Source organism: Rosa chinensis, chromosome 4, assembly GCF_002994745.2.
Source record: "Rosa chinensis cultivar Old Blush chromosome 4, RchiOBHm-V2, whole genome shotgun sequence".
In the NCBI taxonomy this organism is placed as follows: Eukaryota; Viridiplantae; Streptophyta; class Magnoliopsida; order Rosales; family Rosaceae; genus Rosa; species Rosa chinensis.
In genome coordinates, this window is record NC_037091.1 from 14,224,739 (window position 1) to 14,240,413 (window position 15,675).

General features: G+C 44.0%; 1 protein-coding gene across 1 annotated transcript; it reads right to left on the reverse strand.

Moving 5' to 3' along the window:
• Positions 1 to 7,641: 7,641 nt before the first annotated feature.
• On the reverse strand, positions 7,642 to 10,541 carry LOC112198847. Its single transcript, XM_024339949.2, has 5 exons — positions 9,807 to 10,541; positions 9,015 to 9,692; positions 8,124 to 8,862; positions 7,947 to 8,017; positions 7,642 to 7,832 (listed from the first exon to the last, which is right to left on the reverse strand). Exons 1-4 carry the CDS (start codon positions 10,539 to 10,541, stop codon positions 7,992 to 7,994), a joined length of 2,178 nt encoding a protein of 725 aa, XP_024195717.2. The 3' UTR covers positions 7,642 to 7,832; positions 7,947 to 7,991.
• Positions 10,542 to 15,675: the final 5,134 nt, after the last annotated feature.

Genomic DNA, 15,675 nt, shown 5'->3' on the forward strand with positions numbered 1-15,675 from the left:
CGGCGGTCCCTCTCCTTTCTGTTCCTGTGCAAGGAGAGACATTATTCATATACTTGGCGGTCTCGGCAACAGCAATAAGTTGCGCCATTGTTCGGCGGGAAGGCCAGGATGAGCTCCCGGTATTTTACGCCGGCAGAGGCATGAACGGAGCAGAAACAAGATATGCACCGTTGGAACGGCTGGCCCTCGCACTTATCATTGCCGCCAGACGCCTCCGGCAATATTTCCAGGCTCACACGATCCACGTGCTAACCAATCAACCGCTGAGGCAGGTAATGCAAAACCCTGAGCACTCGGGGCGCCTCAGTAAGTGGGCGATTGAACTTAGCGAATTTGACATAGAATTCAGGCCAAGAACCGCCATGAAGGGCCAGGCGGTAGCAGACTTCATCGCTGAACTTACTGAGCGCCAGCCGGAACCCGATACTCAAACAAAGCCCGGAACAGAAATAATAACCAGTACAGAGGCAACTCCCCCACAGTCAGATTGGGACCTACATGTGGACGGCTCCGCTTGTGCCAAGGCCAGCGGCGCCGGAATCATCTTAACCGGACCCGGGGGATTGAACGCAGAGTATGCATTGAAATTCAACTTCAAAGCTTCAAACAATATGGCGGAGTACGAGGCGCTCATCGCCGGCCTACTCCTCGCCATTGACTCAGGAGCTGACAGCGTCAACATATTCAGCGACTCCCAACTAGTCGTCAACCAGGTCAACGACAGCTTCCAAGCCAAGGACCAGCAATTAGCAGCATATTTGGGGTACGTCAAAACATTGCTAAAAAAGTTCAAATTCCATACAATCACACAGATTCCCAGGGAAAAGAACGCCAAGGCTGATTCACTGGCGAGACTGGCAACCGCTCAACCACATCAGAGTCCAGCGGACACAAGGGTGGAGTGCCTGGACAAGCCAAGTATCACAAAGACCCTGGCAGAAATCTTCAACGTTCAAGTCAATCCCAGCTGGATGGACGAGATCATTGCATATAAGCGCAGCGGAACGTTGCCAGAAGATAAGGTCCAGGCAAGACAGCTCCAACGGAGAGCAACCCGCTACAACATCCAGCACGGCAAGCTCTACCGCCAGGGATTCACCCATCCCAACCTCCGCTGTCTAACCCCAGAGGAGGGAAGGGTTGTCCTAACTGAAATCCATGGCGGGGAATGCGGAAACCACTCGGGCGCCAGATCCCTGACCAACCGCACAATGCGACAAGGTTACTTCTGGCCCACACTTGGCGATGACGCTCGGCGGATTTCGAGGTCTTGCCACAAATGCCAACAGTTTGCAGATCTCCCACACGCACCAGCAGAACCACTATCAGTCATCGTGGGCCCATGGATTCATTCCACGTGGGGCCTTGATCTGATGGGAAAGTTCCAAACTGCCAAGGGTCAGTTCAAATACATCATTGTTGCCGTTGATTACAACAGCAAGTGGATAGAGGCAGAGCCACTGACGGCAATAACTACCGCCAAGGTAATTCACTTCCTTTGGAAGAATAGGTTGGAACTCAGACTTAATCCTAAATGACGGCCCTTCTTCGTTGGACCTAGCGTGATACTCCCAACCGTCGGTAGCGACGCAAAAGGTCCCCCGCCAATAGGACATGGAGTCCCTCAGATTCTCGATCAGCTTGGGCGCTCCCTGCCGGCGACTCAAGTTTACTTGCCCGTGGCAACCTTGGCGCTTCACATATACTAACTCGTAGAAATGGAGCACTTCCGCCACGGTAGGCCCCTCGCACCCCGACAAGCGCCACAGGGAGTTCATCGCCAACATCAACCGCCACATGTTTGGACAGATCTGACCGAAGGCAAGGCCAAACTCGCAAACAAGAATTTGGAGATTGGGCACCAGCGGAAATGTCACCCCTTGGCGGAATATGGCCTCGTGCACGGCCGCACACCCCGTCGGGAGAATCGACGCCTTCTCGTCAGCCGTCGGTGGGCGCAGCTTCACCGACCCCGGCAGCCGGAACGCCTGCTTCAGTCGAGCGACAGCAGCACCGCTCATCCCCCCTCCTGCCTCGTCAACGGCTGTCCCATCCGGGAGGAACCACGCTGACTCAACATTCTGCTCCGCTGTTTCTCCCTCCCCAGCGGAGCCGCTGGCAGCACTGTTACTCGCCAGACGCTCGTCGCGCCTGGCTTTGGCGGCAGCAGCCTCGCCCGCCTTAGAACTCTCCGGACGCGAACCCCGACCCATAACTACTTCCCAGGGGATGGTCTGTAGCGGCTCGACGTCTAGCACTTCTGGCAGTGAGGTTCCTGCAGGGGCAGACGGACGCAACGAATCAATAAAAACCCCATCCGCCGCGCTGAGCGACACGTCAGACTCGGATTCCTCACTGCTCGAAATCTCTATAACGCTAGCCATCCCAAAACCCTAAAACCCACATCAGTTAGCACAAACATAGATCTAGCCTATTCTCGCATCAGATATAGCCAAAATAATCAAGAACAAAACCCAGAAAACTCCAACGTGTAAACAGACACTCAACCCAGACTCGGCTATCCAAATCCTAAACCACTAAATGCATTGGCCAACCATCATTCAACCCCCCACAAAGAACCCCATCTCACACCTCAGAGCACACCCAGAAAAGCAAACACAACAAAACCCAGAAACTAGCAGAAACAACTAGCAGAAGACAGAGATCCGAATACCAACCTCAGTGGTGCAATCTCCGGCACGGTGGTGCACAGGTACGACCGACGTCTCTGGGAGTGATATACCCAAACTTCAGTAGGCTCCTTCTCCGGTTTCGTCCAAACGGTGGCTAGGCTTTCAAAATTTTCACAAAGTGTCGAATCCCCCCAGAGTTTCCCCCCTTTTTATATCGACCCCAACGCGTCCTCAGCCGTCCGATCCATACCAACATCCCTTGTTAGCCGAACACGTGTCATACGTCTCCACTTACACTCCGGATTGCCCGAGGCGTCACCTCGGTTACGAAACCCACAGTTACTGTCATTAAAGGCTAGAAGACGGACAGGCTTAGCAGACAAACCTACGCACGCTAACCCGCTATGGGCGCGACACGTATTAACCACCGAAGGGGCAACTTCGGAAACCCCGCCAGCGGAACTTCTCCCTTGTCCGTCTCCAAGAGACGATGTCTCCGCTGAGCAAACCCCGCCAGCAGAACTTCTCCCTTGTCCGTTTCCAAGAGACGAAGTCTCCGCCGAGCAAACCCCGCCAGCGGAACTTCTCCCTTATCCGTTTCCAAGAGACGAAGTCTCCGCCGAGCAAGCCCCGCCAGCGGAACTTCTCCCTTGTCCGTTTCCAAGAGACGAAGCCTCCGCTGAGCAAACCCCGCCAGCGGAACTTCTCCCTTGTCCTTTTCCAAGAGACGATGTCTCCGCTGAGCAAACCCCGCCAGCGGAACTTCTCCCTTGTCCGTTTCCAAGAGACGATGTCTCCGCTGAGCAAACCCCGCCAGCGGAACTTCTCCCTTGTCCGTTTCCAAGAGACGAAGTCTCCGCTGAGCAAACCCCGCCAGCGGAACTTCTCCCTTGTCCGTTTCCAAGAGACGAAGTCTCCGCTGGGCAAACCCCGCCAGCGGAACTTCTCCCTCGTCATTTTCCAAGAAACGAAGTTTCCGCCAGCAAACATCCCGCCAGCAGGACTCTCCTTGCTACCCTGCAGGCGGGATGTCTTTCACTACACACCGCTGGCGGAACCTTTCTTTTCGTCTTGCAAAAATACCGCCAGACACGTCTATCGGACGCTGGTTCCTGCTACATCTAGCGGGGGGATATCCGCCAACGGAAAATCCCGAGGCCACGCCTCACTCTGACAACGACCGCCACGCGGCGTTACCTTCAGACCGTCCCTACGGGACACGGGGACTAGTCAAACAGTCTACGACGGCCCTGATCAGGCACGTTGACCCCCGTCATTTGGGTGCTAAACATTGGGCTCGCTACCCAACACCCTCTGCTCCGTGCAGTTCCCCCTCATCAAACAAATTACCGACCATCCGGAGGTCTATCTTCGCCGGGGAGTGGGGGACTCCCTGGGGGGCCCAGCAGGGGCCCACCCGAAAGGGTATAAAGCGTTTGATCAATAAAACCAACGGTTGACAACGCACTGACGCTAATTATGCTCTTGCAAGTCTAGCGGAAGAAAACGCTTCAAACCGCTGAACAACTCCCCAACCAAGATTGCCCTCCTTGACTGGGGACTTGGGGACTTGTACATACATGTACATTTGCAAGCATAATTAGCTATAATGAGCCACGCTCACTATACCGCCAAAGGTACTAATTCCAACTAAAGGAATGACATGCAGACGCACCGCCAGACAGGCTACAACCTCAGCGTTGGGCCATCCCCAGATCGCCGGCGACGCGCCGCCACGCGCCACGCCAAGATAGCGTCAGAAGCTTCTGAAACTGAGAACTGAGGCATATCAGTCCCACATCGAAAACAAAGACAAGATCAGTCTCTTCCTCACCTATAAAAGGTTCTCTCCTCTCTCCTCATTAATTACGCATTCAATATTTACCTACTGTTACTTTGTCAACATAAATACATTGACTAACTTAGGCATCGGAGAGTTGAAGACCGCTCAGCGCGGTCTCCCTCTGACGCCCATTGTATTTTACTTGACAGGTAACGGGAACTACTATAACAACACAAGTATCGATCCGCCCACCGGATCAACGTTAACTAAGGTCCAGCTACCGCTAGACTTTTAGACATTAACACCCACAATGAATCTTCCACAATTGTTTGTAAATTTTTCCTTATAACCCTTACCTATAGTATTTTATAGCATTTCCTTCCCTTTTTTTATCTTACCTAAACCTCCAAAACCCGCGGCAGAGCGCGGGCGTCTATTCTAGTTCTAAATTATAGTTCTCATAAAACCATCACCAAAAAATTACTTTAGCTGTTATGTCTGTTTGATATTAATAGGATTGAAAGAAAACTGCTTCTACAACCTGGCCTAAACCTCTTCCACTTTGCCTACATACAGAACAATAGTAAACATCAATCTCAAAAGGAGTACACACCACACAAAGACATAGTTGAGATTTCAAAACAGAAACAATTATATCCTAATGCTATCTCCTTGTAAACTGCAACTATGTCTTAAAACTCCAAGATGACCAATTTAAACCATAAGAATAAGATTGTGAATCCTATCAAACAAAAGGACCAAAACTGCAATTACGTCTTTAGAACATTATCGTATTGGTTGCAGAAGAGTGAAGTGAACATTCTCTATATAATATTTGTTTGATCATATTTAAGATTACGTTTCAACTGCAACTTCATTCATTCTTCTCTTCTGTTACTATCAAATAGAAATAAATATTACTAAGGCCTGTTTCATTAAGTAAAGACTTAAGACTTTGCCTTACTGGCCCAGAGATTTCTATTGTATCAATCTACCCTTGTGTGATTCTTGTTGAAGCATAGAAATAATAATGTCAAAAAGAATAGAAGGGGCAGAGCGATCAATCAGTTTTAAGATTCAAAATTAGAACAATCTTAACCAATCAGAAAACAGTGCCTCTAAATGAACACACAGAATCAAAGCATAAAAGCAGAAATACAGATAAGAGAAATGTAAAAGAGGAAATGGGAAAAAAAAAAAATTTTCACATAAACCAAACAATTCCTAGGTATCAAGTTCCAGACTTCCCAAAATTATAAGATTTCCAATTAAAGATAGCAGAAAATCCCCTATCAAAACATTGAGTTCTGTATGTAACAACAAAACATGCAATTAGATAACCAATTCTCTCAAATAAACCTGATACACTCGTTCTTTCTTCAGCACTATCGTAATAGCAGGTACTCAGTCTTGATAACTAACCTGAAGAACTATCTGAAGCAGCACACCTGATAAGAAAAGGAGAATAGCCTTAAATCTTGTTCAGTTCAATTGAATTGTCATAGCAATTAGACACTCCATGCAATACTGAGTTAATTCTTTGTAAAATCCAACAATTGCAATTAGAAATTCCTATTAAAAATGCAATAAAGCTCAACTTCATAGTAGTGTGTTACGTACAATCCAAAGGAAAACTGGTGACTGGCTCCAGAAGTTCAAATGCTTTCTTCCAAATGATGTATCCCTTGCATACCTAAACCTTTGTAGATCTACAATACAAAGACTGTATAAGAAAGCTTAAAATTTGTCAACAGGTGTCTGAGATGACATTACAGATTCCAAAAAGGAAAAAAGAATAGTCCACAGAAGCTTAATTCGTAGGAACGTACGCTTATATGATAAGAAAGTCAACCTGCAGATTAACTACTTCTATTGTTCCACACCTTTCAGCTTGTTGAAAATCCATTTTGAGTGACGGCCCAGAAAGAAGGAAGCGAAAACAAGTGGGAGAGTGACGGCCAGGTCTGCCACCAAGGATAATATTTTACTTTCTAGCTCTCCGACGACTTCTCAGCAACAGAACCCCACTCCACTTGTTACTGCCTTGATGGCTTCAGCTGAACAAAATGCTGCTACCTTTCACTTTCCTGGGAACAACAGAGGTCAGGCTGCAGCAAATTTTATAGCTGAACTTATTGGTTTTAAACCATTTCTTCATGACTTATCGGGGGACATACAGTTGAATCCCCAGATATTAGAAGTTAAAAGAGTAACGGCATGTAGTGATATCCCAGTTTACACTAGTCTACAATGATAAGCAAATTCGTAGCTTCCAATTAGCCCTGGCTCACAAGTTGTTCACCAAATCACTAGTTTAAGTTGATCTTTAGATTACTAGCTAGGTATTACTGTGAAATCTTGATGGAGTTCACTACAGAGATTATTAGTTTTAGGTTTTATTCGCCTTCTGCAAGCAGCAAAAGATGCATTATTAATGTTGAAGATTCTCTGTTTCTTCAGAAGGATAAGGATAAGGTACATTAGTGCTTCTAGCTTTGAGCCTTTGACAGATTTTGGTAATTTGCAATATATTTGGACAGAGAATTATATGCAATCACGTACTAGATTAAATACCAAGATTTATGAATGAAATGTAATGTACAGTTTGAAAAATACAGTGGAGTGAAGCAGAGCAATTAGACATAAAAATGAGCACACTGAAAGATGGCAGTCAAGATAAGCAAGAGTAAACAAAACTACGAAAGACAGACAAGACTTTAACAGGAAACTGGTTGACGAGACTCGGATCCAAATTGACCTACATCCCTAGCCGTTCACTATTAATGAATCAAAGAAGACTCTGAACTCAACAATTAGACTAACAAAGCTGGGAGAGAAACCAAAAGGAAGAGTGTTGTGGATTGAACTAGATTAAGGCACAAGCAGCAAAGGCATGTAAACATTCGGGAGAGGTCCAATAAGAACCACACTGATTTTTTCTTGTTTTTCCTTTATTGCTAAGCAGAAAGTAAATACGACATACACATAAGTCCACACAAGCATAACAATTGAAATGCCGTAAAATGTTCATACAAGCATTTCCACAAACACTTGGTGTGCACAACATATTAAGCTGAGAGAAAAATAAAAAAGAAGCTACAGAGCTCTCGATTGGAACCAGCAGGACCAAATTTTATACACCAATGAGAAGAGCTCCAATAAGGATCACTCTGTTTTTTTTTTCTCCTTTATTGCTAGGCAGAAAGAAAGCAACGCTTACACACATAAATCAATAAAAGCACAAGAATTGAAATGCAGCAAAATCACCACACAAACAATCACACAAGCATTTCCGCAAACACTTGGTGCACATAGGACACGCCACAAGTTTATAACACCATGAATGCACAATCTGGTGAACAATCTTCCACTTACCAGAAAAGAGGAGCAATTGCAGCGAGGTGGAGCAGTAGAATCTGGAAGGTGGAGTAAGGAATATGTCAGAACAAGTAATAACAAATTTGAAGGTAAAAGCAAGCAGGAAATTGTAATGTGTATATAGATAACACAAAGAAAGGAAGTTTACTTACAGTGAAATCTGGTCAAGATATCAATCAGTACTTGCCGAGCTCATTTCATTTGTCAATAGGCAGCATCCACTCTGGAGATATTACACAGATTGCCCCAAATCAGCATTTCATATGCAAAATTTTCAATGTGAGGACTCTAATTGAACATTAATGGTGAATTAAGACAATAAGACTTACCCCATAAGTCAACATCTGTGTCTTCCTCTTCGTTTGTTAGCTGTAGCGTTTGGTCATGAGCTGTGAAGATTTTCAATTTGAGGCGGTTGCTCATGCTTGAAGTTTCCAAGGACGGGAATTTAGCGATGCAATTTCCAGAGCAAAAGCCTTGCAGTCTTGGCAGAATAGAAAGTTTCAAATGTTTCAACCGCCTGAATATAATCTCATCACTATTTCCAGAATCTTCTTCTTCAGTGCTTCCCACTATACTAACAAGTCTCCTACAATCCTTAATTTCCAGTTTTGTGAGCTGTACTAAACCTTTGGCGACGGAGTAAGTTAGCAAGTATTTCAATCCCTTGCAAAAATGTACATCCAAAGTTGTCAGATTCTGAAAGGATATTGCGGATGATGTTAGATTCTGTAAGCTGGCACAAGCACTCAGCAGTAGAATTTCGAGATTTGGAAAATTTGGGCGGGGGGCTGATTGTGAGTTATCCTCGCCGAGGTGCACCAGCTTGGGCATTAAATGAAGATGCAACTTTTTTAAACGTGGGAGGGTCCCAATCTCAACTGCATCCTCTCTTTGCCTAGTACTAGAGCTTCCTTCATCGAGTAATTTGTCAAGGAAAACAACCGACTTGGACTGTGGACAACAAACTGTAAGAGATTTTAGCTTTCTAAAGAAGTGGACCGGAAGTGGACCATTCCAAATCTCCATGCTGCATAAATTCAAGTCTTCCAAGTTGGGAAATGAATCCTGAAATTGATGTAAAGAACGAAAATAGAGTCAGAGATATTGTCATTTATATCCCCTCCATAGTTTTGAAAAGTATTCATTAAGTATTCATCCGGTTGATTAGTGTTGCACCGAAAGATATGTAAAGAGAATTAGTGTAATAGCACCCGTACCTTCTCAATTGAAAAGAGAGTTTGTTTAATTGGAGTGGACGGATTTGATTCATATTTCCCTTGAAAGCTTGAAAGTGCCCCACAGAAGATCTCCAATTTGTGACATCGAACAACAGCCAACGTTTGAAGTGCTGGCCAATTAGAAACATGCATGGCTGGATAGAAACTCCTAAGTTGGGACAGTTCTACAAAATACACAGACGTGACTTTTGAGAAAACAAACTTCGGTGTTGTTTGTGGTTCCCCTTCGTATGCAATGATTTCCTCCACTCCACAGCCCCTCAGTATCAGCCTCTCCAACTGTTGAAGATTTCTAGCAACCGAAGCTGGGAAAATGTTTCTTAGACTCTCACAAGAATCAATTTCTACCGACTTTAGATTTCTACAGTCAAAAGGTTTCGACCGAGTGACTGCTGATGTGTCCTGTTCTTCTATAACATCAATTCCTCCAAGTTCAAATACAACTTGTACCGACTTGCACTCTTCTATCGATAAGGTTTCAAGGGCATTCAATCTTCCCATAGTACTGGACGCAAAGATATTTATTAGATTTCCACATTCATGTACTGCAAGGTCTTTTAGACTGCTAAAAGAGTTTAGAGAAAGTTGACCGTGCCATATTGTGGTCAACTTTGTTAGATCCTTGAGAAACAAACTCTTCAACCTCGGAAATTCAACCTGTATAGACAATATATATATTATTCATCTTATGGAACTGTTAAAGAAAATTTATAAATTTGATATAAGTAAATATTAAAGAATGTTAAACAAATGTATAATTAGTTTTTTCACCTTATTGTCAAAAAGAAAAGGTTGCACTACTTCAGTCTCGTGGTTTTCGCTTGAGTCGGTGTCTTTGATGTCCTTGCTAATTGTATTATTTTTACCCATAGAATCAAAGATGAACGTCTCCAGTTGAGTACAACTCATGGATAATTTTTCCAAGGATGGGAATTTGGCAATGCGAGTCGCAGAGCAAAAGCCTCTCAAACTTGGTAGAGCAGAAAGTTCCAAATGTCTCAACACCCTGAATTCAATCTCATTTTCTGAATCATCATTTTCATTGCTCCCCACTATTTCTATCATTTCCTCACAATCCTGGACTTCCAATTTTGTGAGTTGCATCAAAATTTTGGCCATGGAGAAAGATATCAAGTATTTCAATCCCTTACAACGACTTATTTGCAAAGTTGTTAGATTCTTGAAGGATATTGCGGATGATCTTAAATTCTTTAAGCTGTCACATTCCTCTAGCTTCAGAATTTCCAGATTTGGAAAATATGGGCATGCTGGTCCGAAGCTATCCTCCCCAAGATTCATCAGCTTCCGCATCCCGTGAAGGTGCAACACTCTTAAATGTGGGAGGGTCCCATCCCCAACTGCATGTATTTCTCCATTGACTTTTTCAAGACCAAGTAATTTCCCAAGAGAATTCAACGATGAGTTGGTGTGTGCACAAATACAAATAGATTTTGGCTTCCTAAACAAGTGGAGCGGCGGACCATCCCAATTCTCCGTTACGGCCATGCCTAACATTTCCAAATTGGGGAACGAATCCTGAAATATCAATCACATATCTTCTGGTCAGTTATGATCAATAAATATTTTAAGTAGAGCAACAAAAACTCAAATATTGATTTTTGGTCGTAGGTTTGAACGGAGAATTTGATTAAGTGCTTATACATAGATTCTAACACAGGTATGAATAGGAATTATGTAAAAGTATTGTTACCTTCTCAAGTAAAAACAAAAATTGTTTATTTAGAGAGCAAGGATTGTTAAACTCATGCCTGCCCTCTGCAAATATCTGCACCTCAGTACAACCATACACTACCAAACTTACGAGTGACGGCCACTTCGAAGAATACAATCCTGGATAGAAACACCTAAGTTGGGGTAAATCTTTAAATTCCACATATGCTAGTTTTGGAAAAACAAACATAGGTGTTTTATGTACACTGTCTTCTTTTGAGACGATTTCCTCTACCCCACAATTCTGGACTTTCAGTCTCCTCAATTGTTGAAGACTTCTGGCCCTTGAGGCTGGAAATATACTTTTCACATTGTCACATGAAATAATTTCTATTGTCTCTAGATTTTTTGAACTATCTAGAGAAAACTGATTGTTCCATATTGTCGTTAACTTTGCCAGGCCATCAATGGATAACTTCTTCAAGTTTGCAAAGTCTACCTGCATATACATGATATTCATCTTAATCATGGGCTGGTGAAGAAACAATTTGGAACTAATTGATCGAGAATATTGGAAATAAAATGTGAAAGAAAATATGTCAAGGTATTAGCCAAAAAGAAATAGGAAAATAAATGTATTAGTCACCTTATTGTCAAAAAGAAAGTGTTGTATCCCAGAGGATGGATTTGAAAGTTCAGTATGGTTGCTTGAGCATAATTTAGTGAGATTTGGAAGGTCTTTTAGCTGCAGAATTTGTAGATGGCAAAAGAAGTTGTCTACAATTTCTTCTTTTGATTCTTCTATTGATATTATCTCTTCCATTATTTGACATCCTGATACCTGAAGATGTTTGAGTTGTGCAAGGCTTCTAGCCATTGAAGATGATAACAAGAATGTTAAACCATTGAGTTCACTCACCTCCAACCATGTTAAGTTGGGATACCTAACCTGTACATACGGCACAAATAGATCATGTTTAGGAAATCACATTTGCTATTGCTAGATCATTACGAAAAATGACAAAAGTAATTAAATACTAAAAACAAAAGAGCAATTAAATGACCATGTTTTTTTTTTTGAGGGGAATGAAAGACTAATTCATTGATTGAGAATCATTACAATCAGAGATTAATATAGCCTCCACAGACGGAGGAAGATATGAGAAGAAATCTATTTGAAAATCAACATTCTTAGCCTCCTGAGCCAAGACATGAGCCACACCATTGGCCTGTCTTCCAACCTTGAGGACACGAGCTCCCAACGCCTCAAGCAACAAAACCCGCAAATCTTCCAACAAAAAACCGAGTTCCGACCCATCTAGTGCAGCAGACGCTATTCCGGACACCAAATCCAAACAATCTGTTTCCACAATCAAGGGGGTAAGATTATTCTCAATAGCCAACTGCACTCCTAGAACTAGAGCGAGCAGCTCCGCATGTCGAGCTGAGTGAGCCAACGTGATAGAGTGCCTAAAACCATGAAGAAAAGCTCCCTCATGGTCCCTAAACACCCCACCTAATCCCGAACGACCTGAGCCTTGATCAAAGGCAGCATCAACATTCAGCTTAACGAAGCCCAAAGGAGGTTTCGTCCACCTCTTAACCGGCCTAGCAGCCAAACCCGACTGGTTAGAAGAACGAGCAGCTTTAAATTCTTCCAACCAACCCAGAGTCACTGGAACAATCTGAGACGCTTGTTTAAAATCACCCTCCCAAACTTTAGCGTTTCTATTTCTCCAAATAGCCCACAAAATCATCAAATAATAGTCAAATGACCGAGGACTCGACGAAGAGGCTAACAATAGCCAGTTTGCAACACTTGTAGGGGTCGTGTATAATGGGAGGTTGGCCCCCTGAAACAAACTAGTAGCATGGGGACAATCTCGAACCGCATGCAAAGGAGTCTCTATTTCTTCATCACAGAGAGGGCATTGGGTATCTAAATCAATACCACGATCACGAAGCCTACTCCGAGTAGGAAGAACATTGGAGGCTGCTTTCCATGCACAGATCTTTACACTACCTGGGACTGGCGCTTTCCACAACTGACGCCAAAGTGCAACACTTGGGTTAGGTGTGGATGAATCTTCAAGAATCCGATCCCGTGCAATATGATAGGCTGATTTAACCGTGAACCGACCTCTTTTATCACCACCCCAAATCCACCTATCCTCATGATTTCGGGGACTAAGGGGAATAGAAAGGATTTTCTGAACAATGTGAAGAGGAAACAGTTCTGATAAGAGGGTGGCATTCCACATACCCGGGGAGCTAAGAAGATCAGCTACAGTAGTCACTCTGTCCGAGAAGAAAGCACTCAAGTCCTCTCCCATTAGCCACGGGTCCAGCCATATATTAGTAGTGAAACCATTACCAACATGTCGTTTAATACCCGCTTTAAGAATGTCACGACCCTGTAAAATACTCCGCCAAGCGTAGGAAGGCTGTTTGCCTAGATAAGCTTCCCAAAAAGTACAATGGGGAAAATATAGAGCTTTGAAAAGTTGGCCAATCAAAGAATCAGGACTTTGAAGTAGCCTCCACCCTTGCTTAGCTAACATCGCCAAATTGAAGGCAAAAAGATGTCGAAAACCCATACCTCCCAAACTTTTAGGTTTACAAAGCTCATCCCAAGCCCTCCAATGCATAGTCTTCTTCTCTTCCGTACTTCCCCACCAAAATTGGGCACACAGTTGGTGAAGCTCCTGAATAAGGTTCTGAGGAAGCAAGTAACAATTCATTGTGTATAACGGTACTGCTTGAGCTACCGCTTTGATTAGAATTTCTCTACCTGCAGCACTGAGTAATTTAGATCTTCAACCTGTCAATTTTTTGGACAAGTTATCTTTAATATAGGCAAATGTATCAGATCTAGACCTGCCAACAAGGGTCGGGATCCCTAAATACTTCTCATGCTTATCCACCACCTGAACTCCCAGAATCTGGGCCATACTGTCCCTCATATGTGGCAAAACACTTCCACTGAAGACAACATTACTCTTCTGTAGGTTCACTTGTTGCCCAGAAGCTCTTTCATAAATATTAAGCAAATTTCGTACCATACGACAAGCTTGAGGTGTTGCATTGGAATAAAGCATACTATCGTCAGCGAACAAAAGATGACTAATAGTAGGAGCACCATCACAAATACATAATCCCAACCATTGGTCAGTAGACACCGCATGTGATATAAGGGCAGATAGACCTTCTGCACATAATAAGAATAAATAGGGAGACAAGGGATCTCCTTGCCGCAACCCACGCTGCGGTGTAACATAACCTCTAGGTGTGCCATTAACAAGAAAAGAATATCGTACCGTAGAGAGACAGGACATGATAAGATCCACCCATTGAACAGCAAACCCCATTTTAAGCATGATGCGCTGCAAGAAACCCCACTCCAATCTGTCATAGGCTTTACTGATATCCAGTTTAAGTGCCAAAAAACCTTCTTGACCACGGCGCAGCTTGTGCATGTAATGAGCTAGCTCTGACGCTACCAAAGTATTATCCGAGATCAACCGATTAGGAACAAACGCACTTTGGTTGGGGGAAATAATATCTGGCAAAAAACTCTTGAGCCTGTTAGCAATAACCTTTGATGCTATTTTATAAATGACATTGCATAAGGAAATTGGTCGAAGATGGGACATAGTCACAACTTCCTTGATCTTTGGAATAAGAGCTACAAAGGTGTAATTCAAATCAGGAGGGATTTCAGAGTGGGATAACATCGAAATCACCGCTTGACTAACCTCTTGTCCGACAAGATCCCAGTATTTCTGGAAGAAAAAAGGTGAGAGACCATCTGGCCCTGGTGCTTTTGAAGGGTGCATTTGAAATAAAGCAGTGCGAACCTCCTCCGCACTATAAGGAGCCAATAAAAGCCCATTCATGGCTTCCGAAACTCGAGGCTCAATAGTCTGAAGAACTAAGTCTTGAGCCTCCAAATCAGAAGGTTGGGAACTGAACATATTCTGAAAATAATCCACCACAACCCCATCTATACCGGCTTTAGACTCTTGCCATAACCCATTCTCATCAAAAAGACCCTTGATCTTATTTTTTTGACGCCTATTCGAAGCTTTTGTGTGAAAAAATCTGGAGTTCCGATCACCGTCCTTAAGCCAAATTGCTCTAGAACGTTGCCTCCAAAAAGTCTCGTCGATGGACATCAGTTCATTCAAACGTTGCGAACACTGTAGTTTGAGAACATTATCATTTTGGTCAAAAGGTTTCTGCAAGAGAGCAGCCAGCTGAGCTCTCACCCCTTCCACCTCCTCTCTTCTACTACGAAAAACAGTTCTGTCCTAATCTAGGAGTTGAGTCCCCAATCCCCGAACTTTGCGGCACAGTTGGAGCATAGGTTCCCCACCATAAGGAGTACGCCATGCCTCCTCCACCTTTGACGAGAAGCCCTCATGAGCACACCACATCTCTTCAAACCGGAAGTGACGTCGAACTTTATCATGGTGCATTTGTTCCTTACGAACCTCCAAAAGCAGGGGTACGTGGTCCGACCTACTGGGGTGGAGATTAACCACACGTGAAAAACCGAATTCCGATATCCAGGTTGGGGTACAGGTGCCCCTGTCCAACCTCTCCTTCGTGTGCGAATCAGACCACGTATACAATCCTCCAGCAGAACCCATATCCTTCAGGTTACAATCCGAGAGGGCATCCCGAAACACCTGCATCTGTCCTTGACTGCGCACCCTGCCTCCTGACTTCTCTCCCAACTCCAATATTTCATTGAAATCACCAGCAACTACCCAAAGATCCCCTGGATTCCGGGCTAGAGATCGTAACATATTCCACGATAAGTGGCGTTGTCCAGTCTCTGGATGACCATAAAACCCCGTGAAACGCCACTCCACCTCGTTAGGGGCTTGTATATAGGCATCAATATAATACCGCTTCACGTCTTGAACCCTAACCGAGATGGAGTCATCCCAAAGTAAAGCGAGAC

Bases quoted from the DNA above. Each gene is read 5' to 3' on its own strand.
- LOC112198847 (XM_024339949.2), bottom strand. From the start codon at position 10,541: ATGGCCGTAACGGAGAATTGGGATGGTCCGCCGCTCCACTTGTTTAGG. The intron at 9,693-9,806 runs GTGAAAAAACTA...TTGTCTATACAG, and splicing joins CTTTTCTTTTTGACAATAAG to GTTGAATTTCCGAGGTTGAA. The intron at 8,018-8,123 runs GTAAGTCTTATT...TAATATCTCCAG, and splicing joins CACAGATGTTGACTTATGGG to AGTGGATGCTGCCTATTGAC.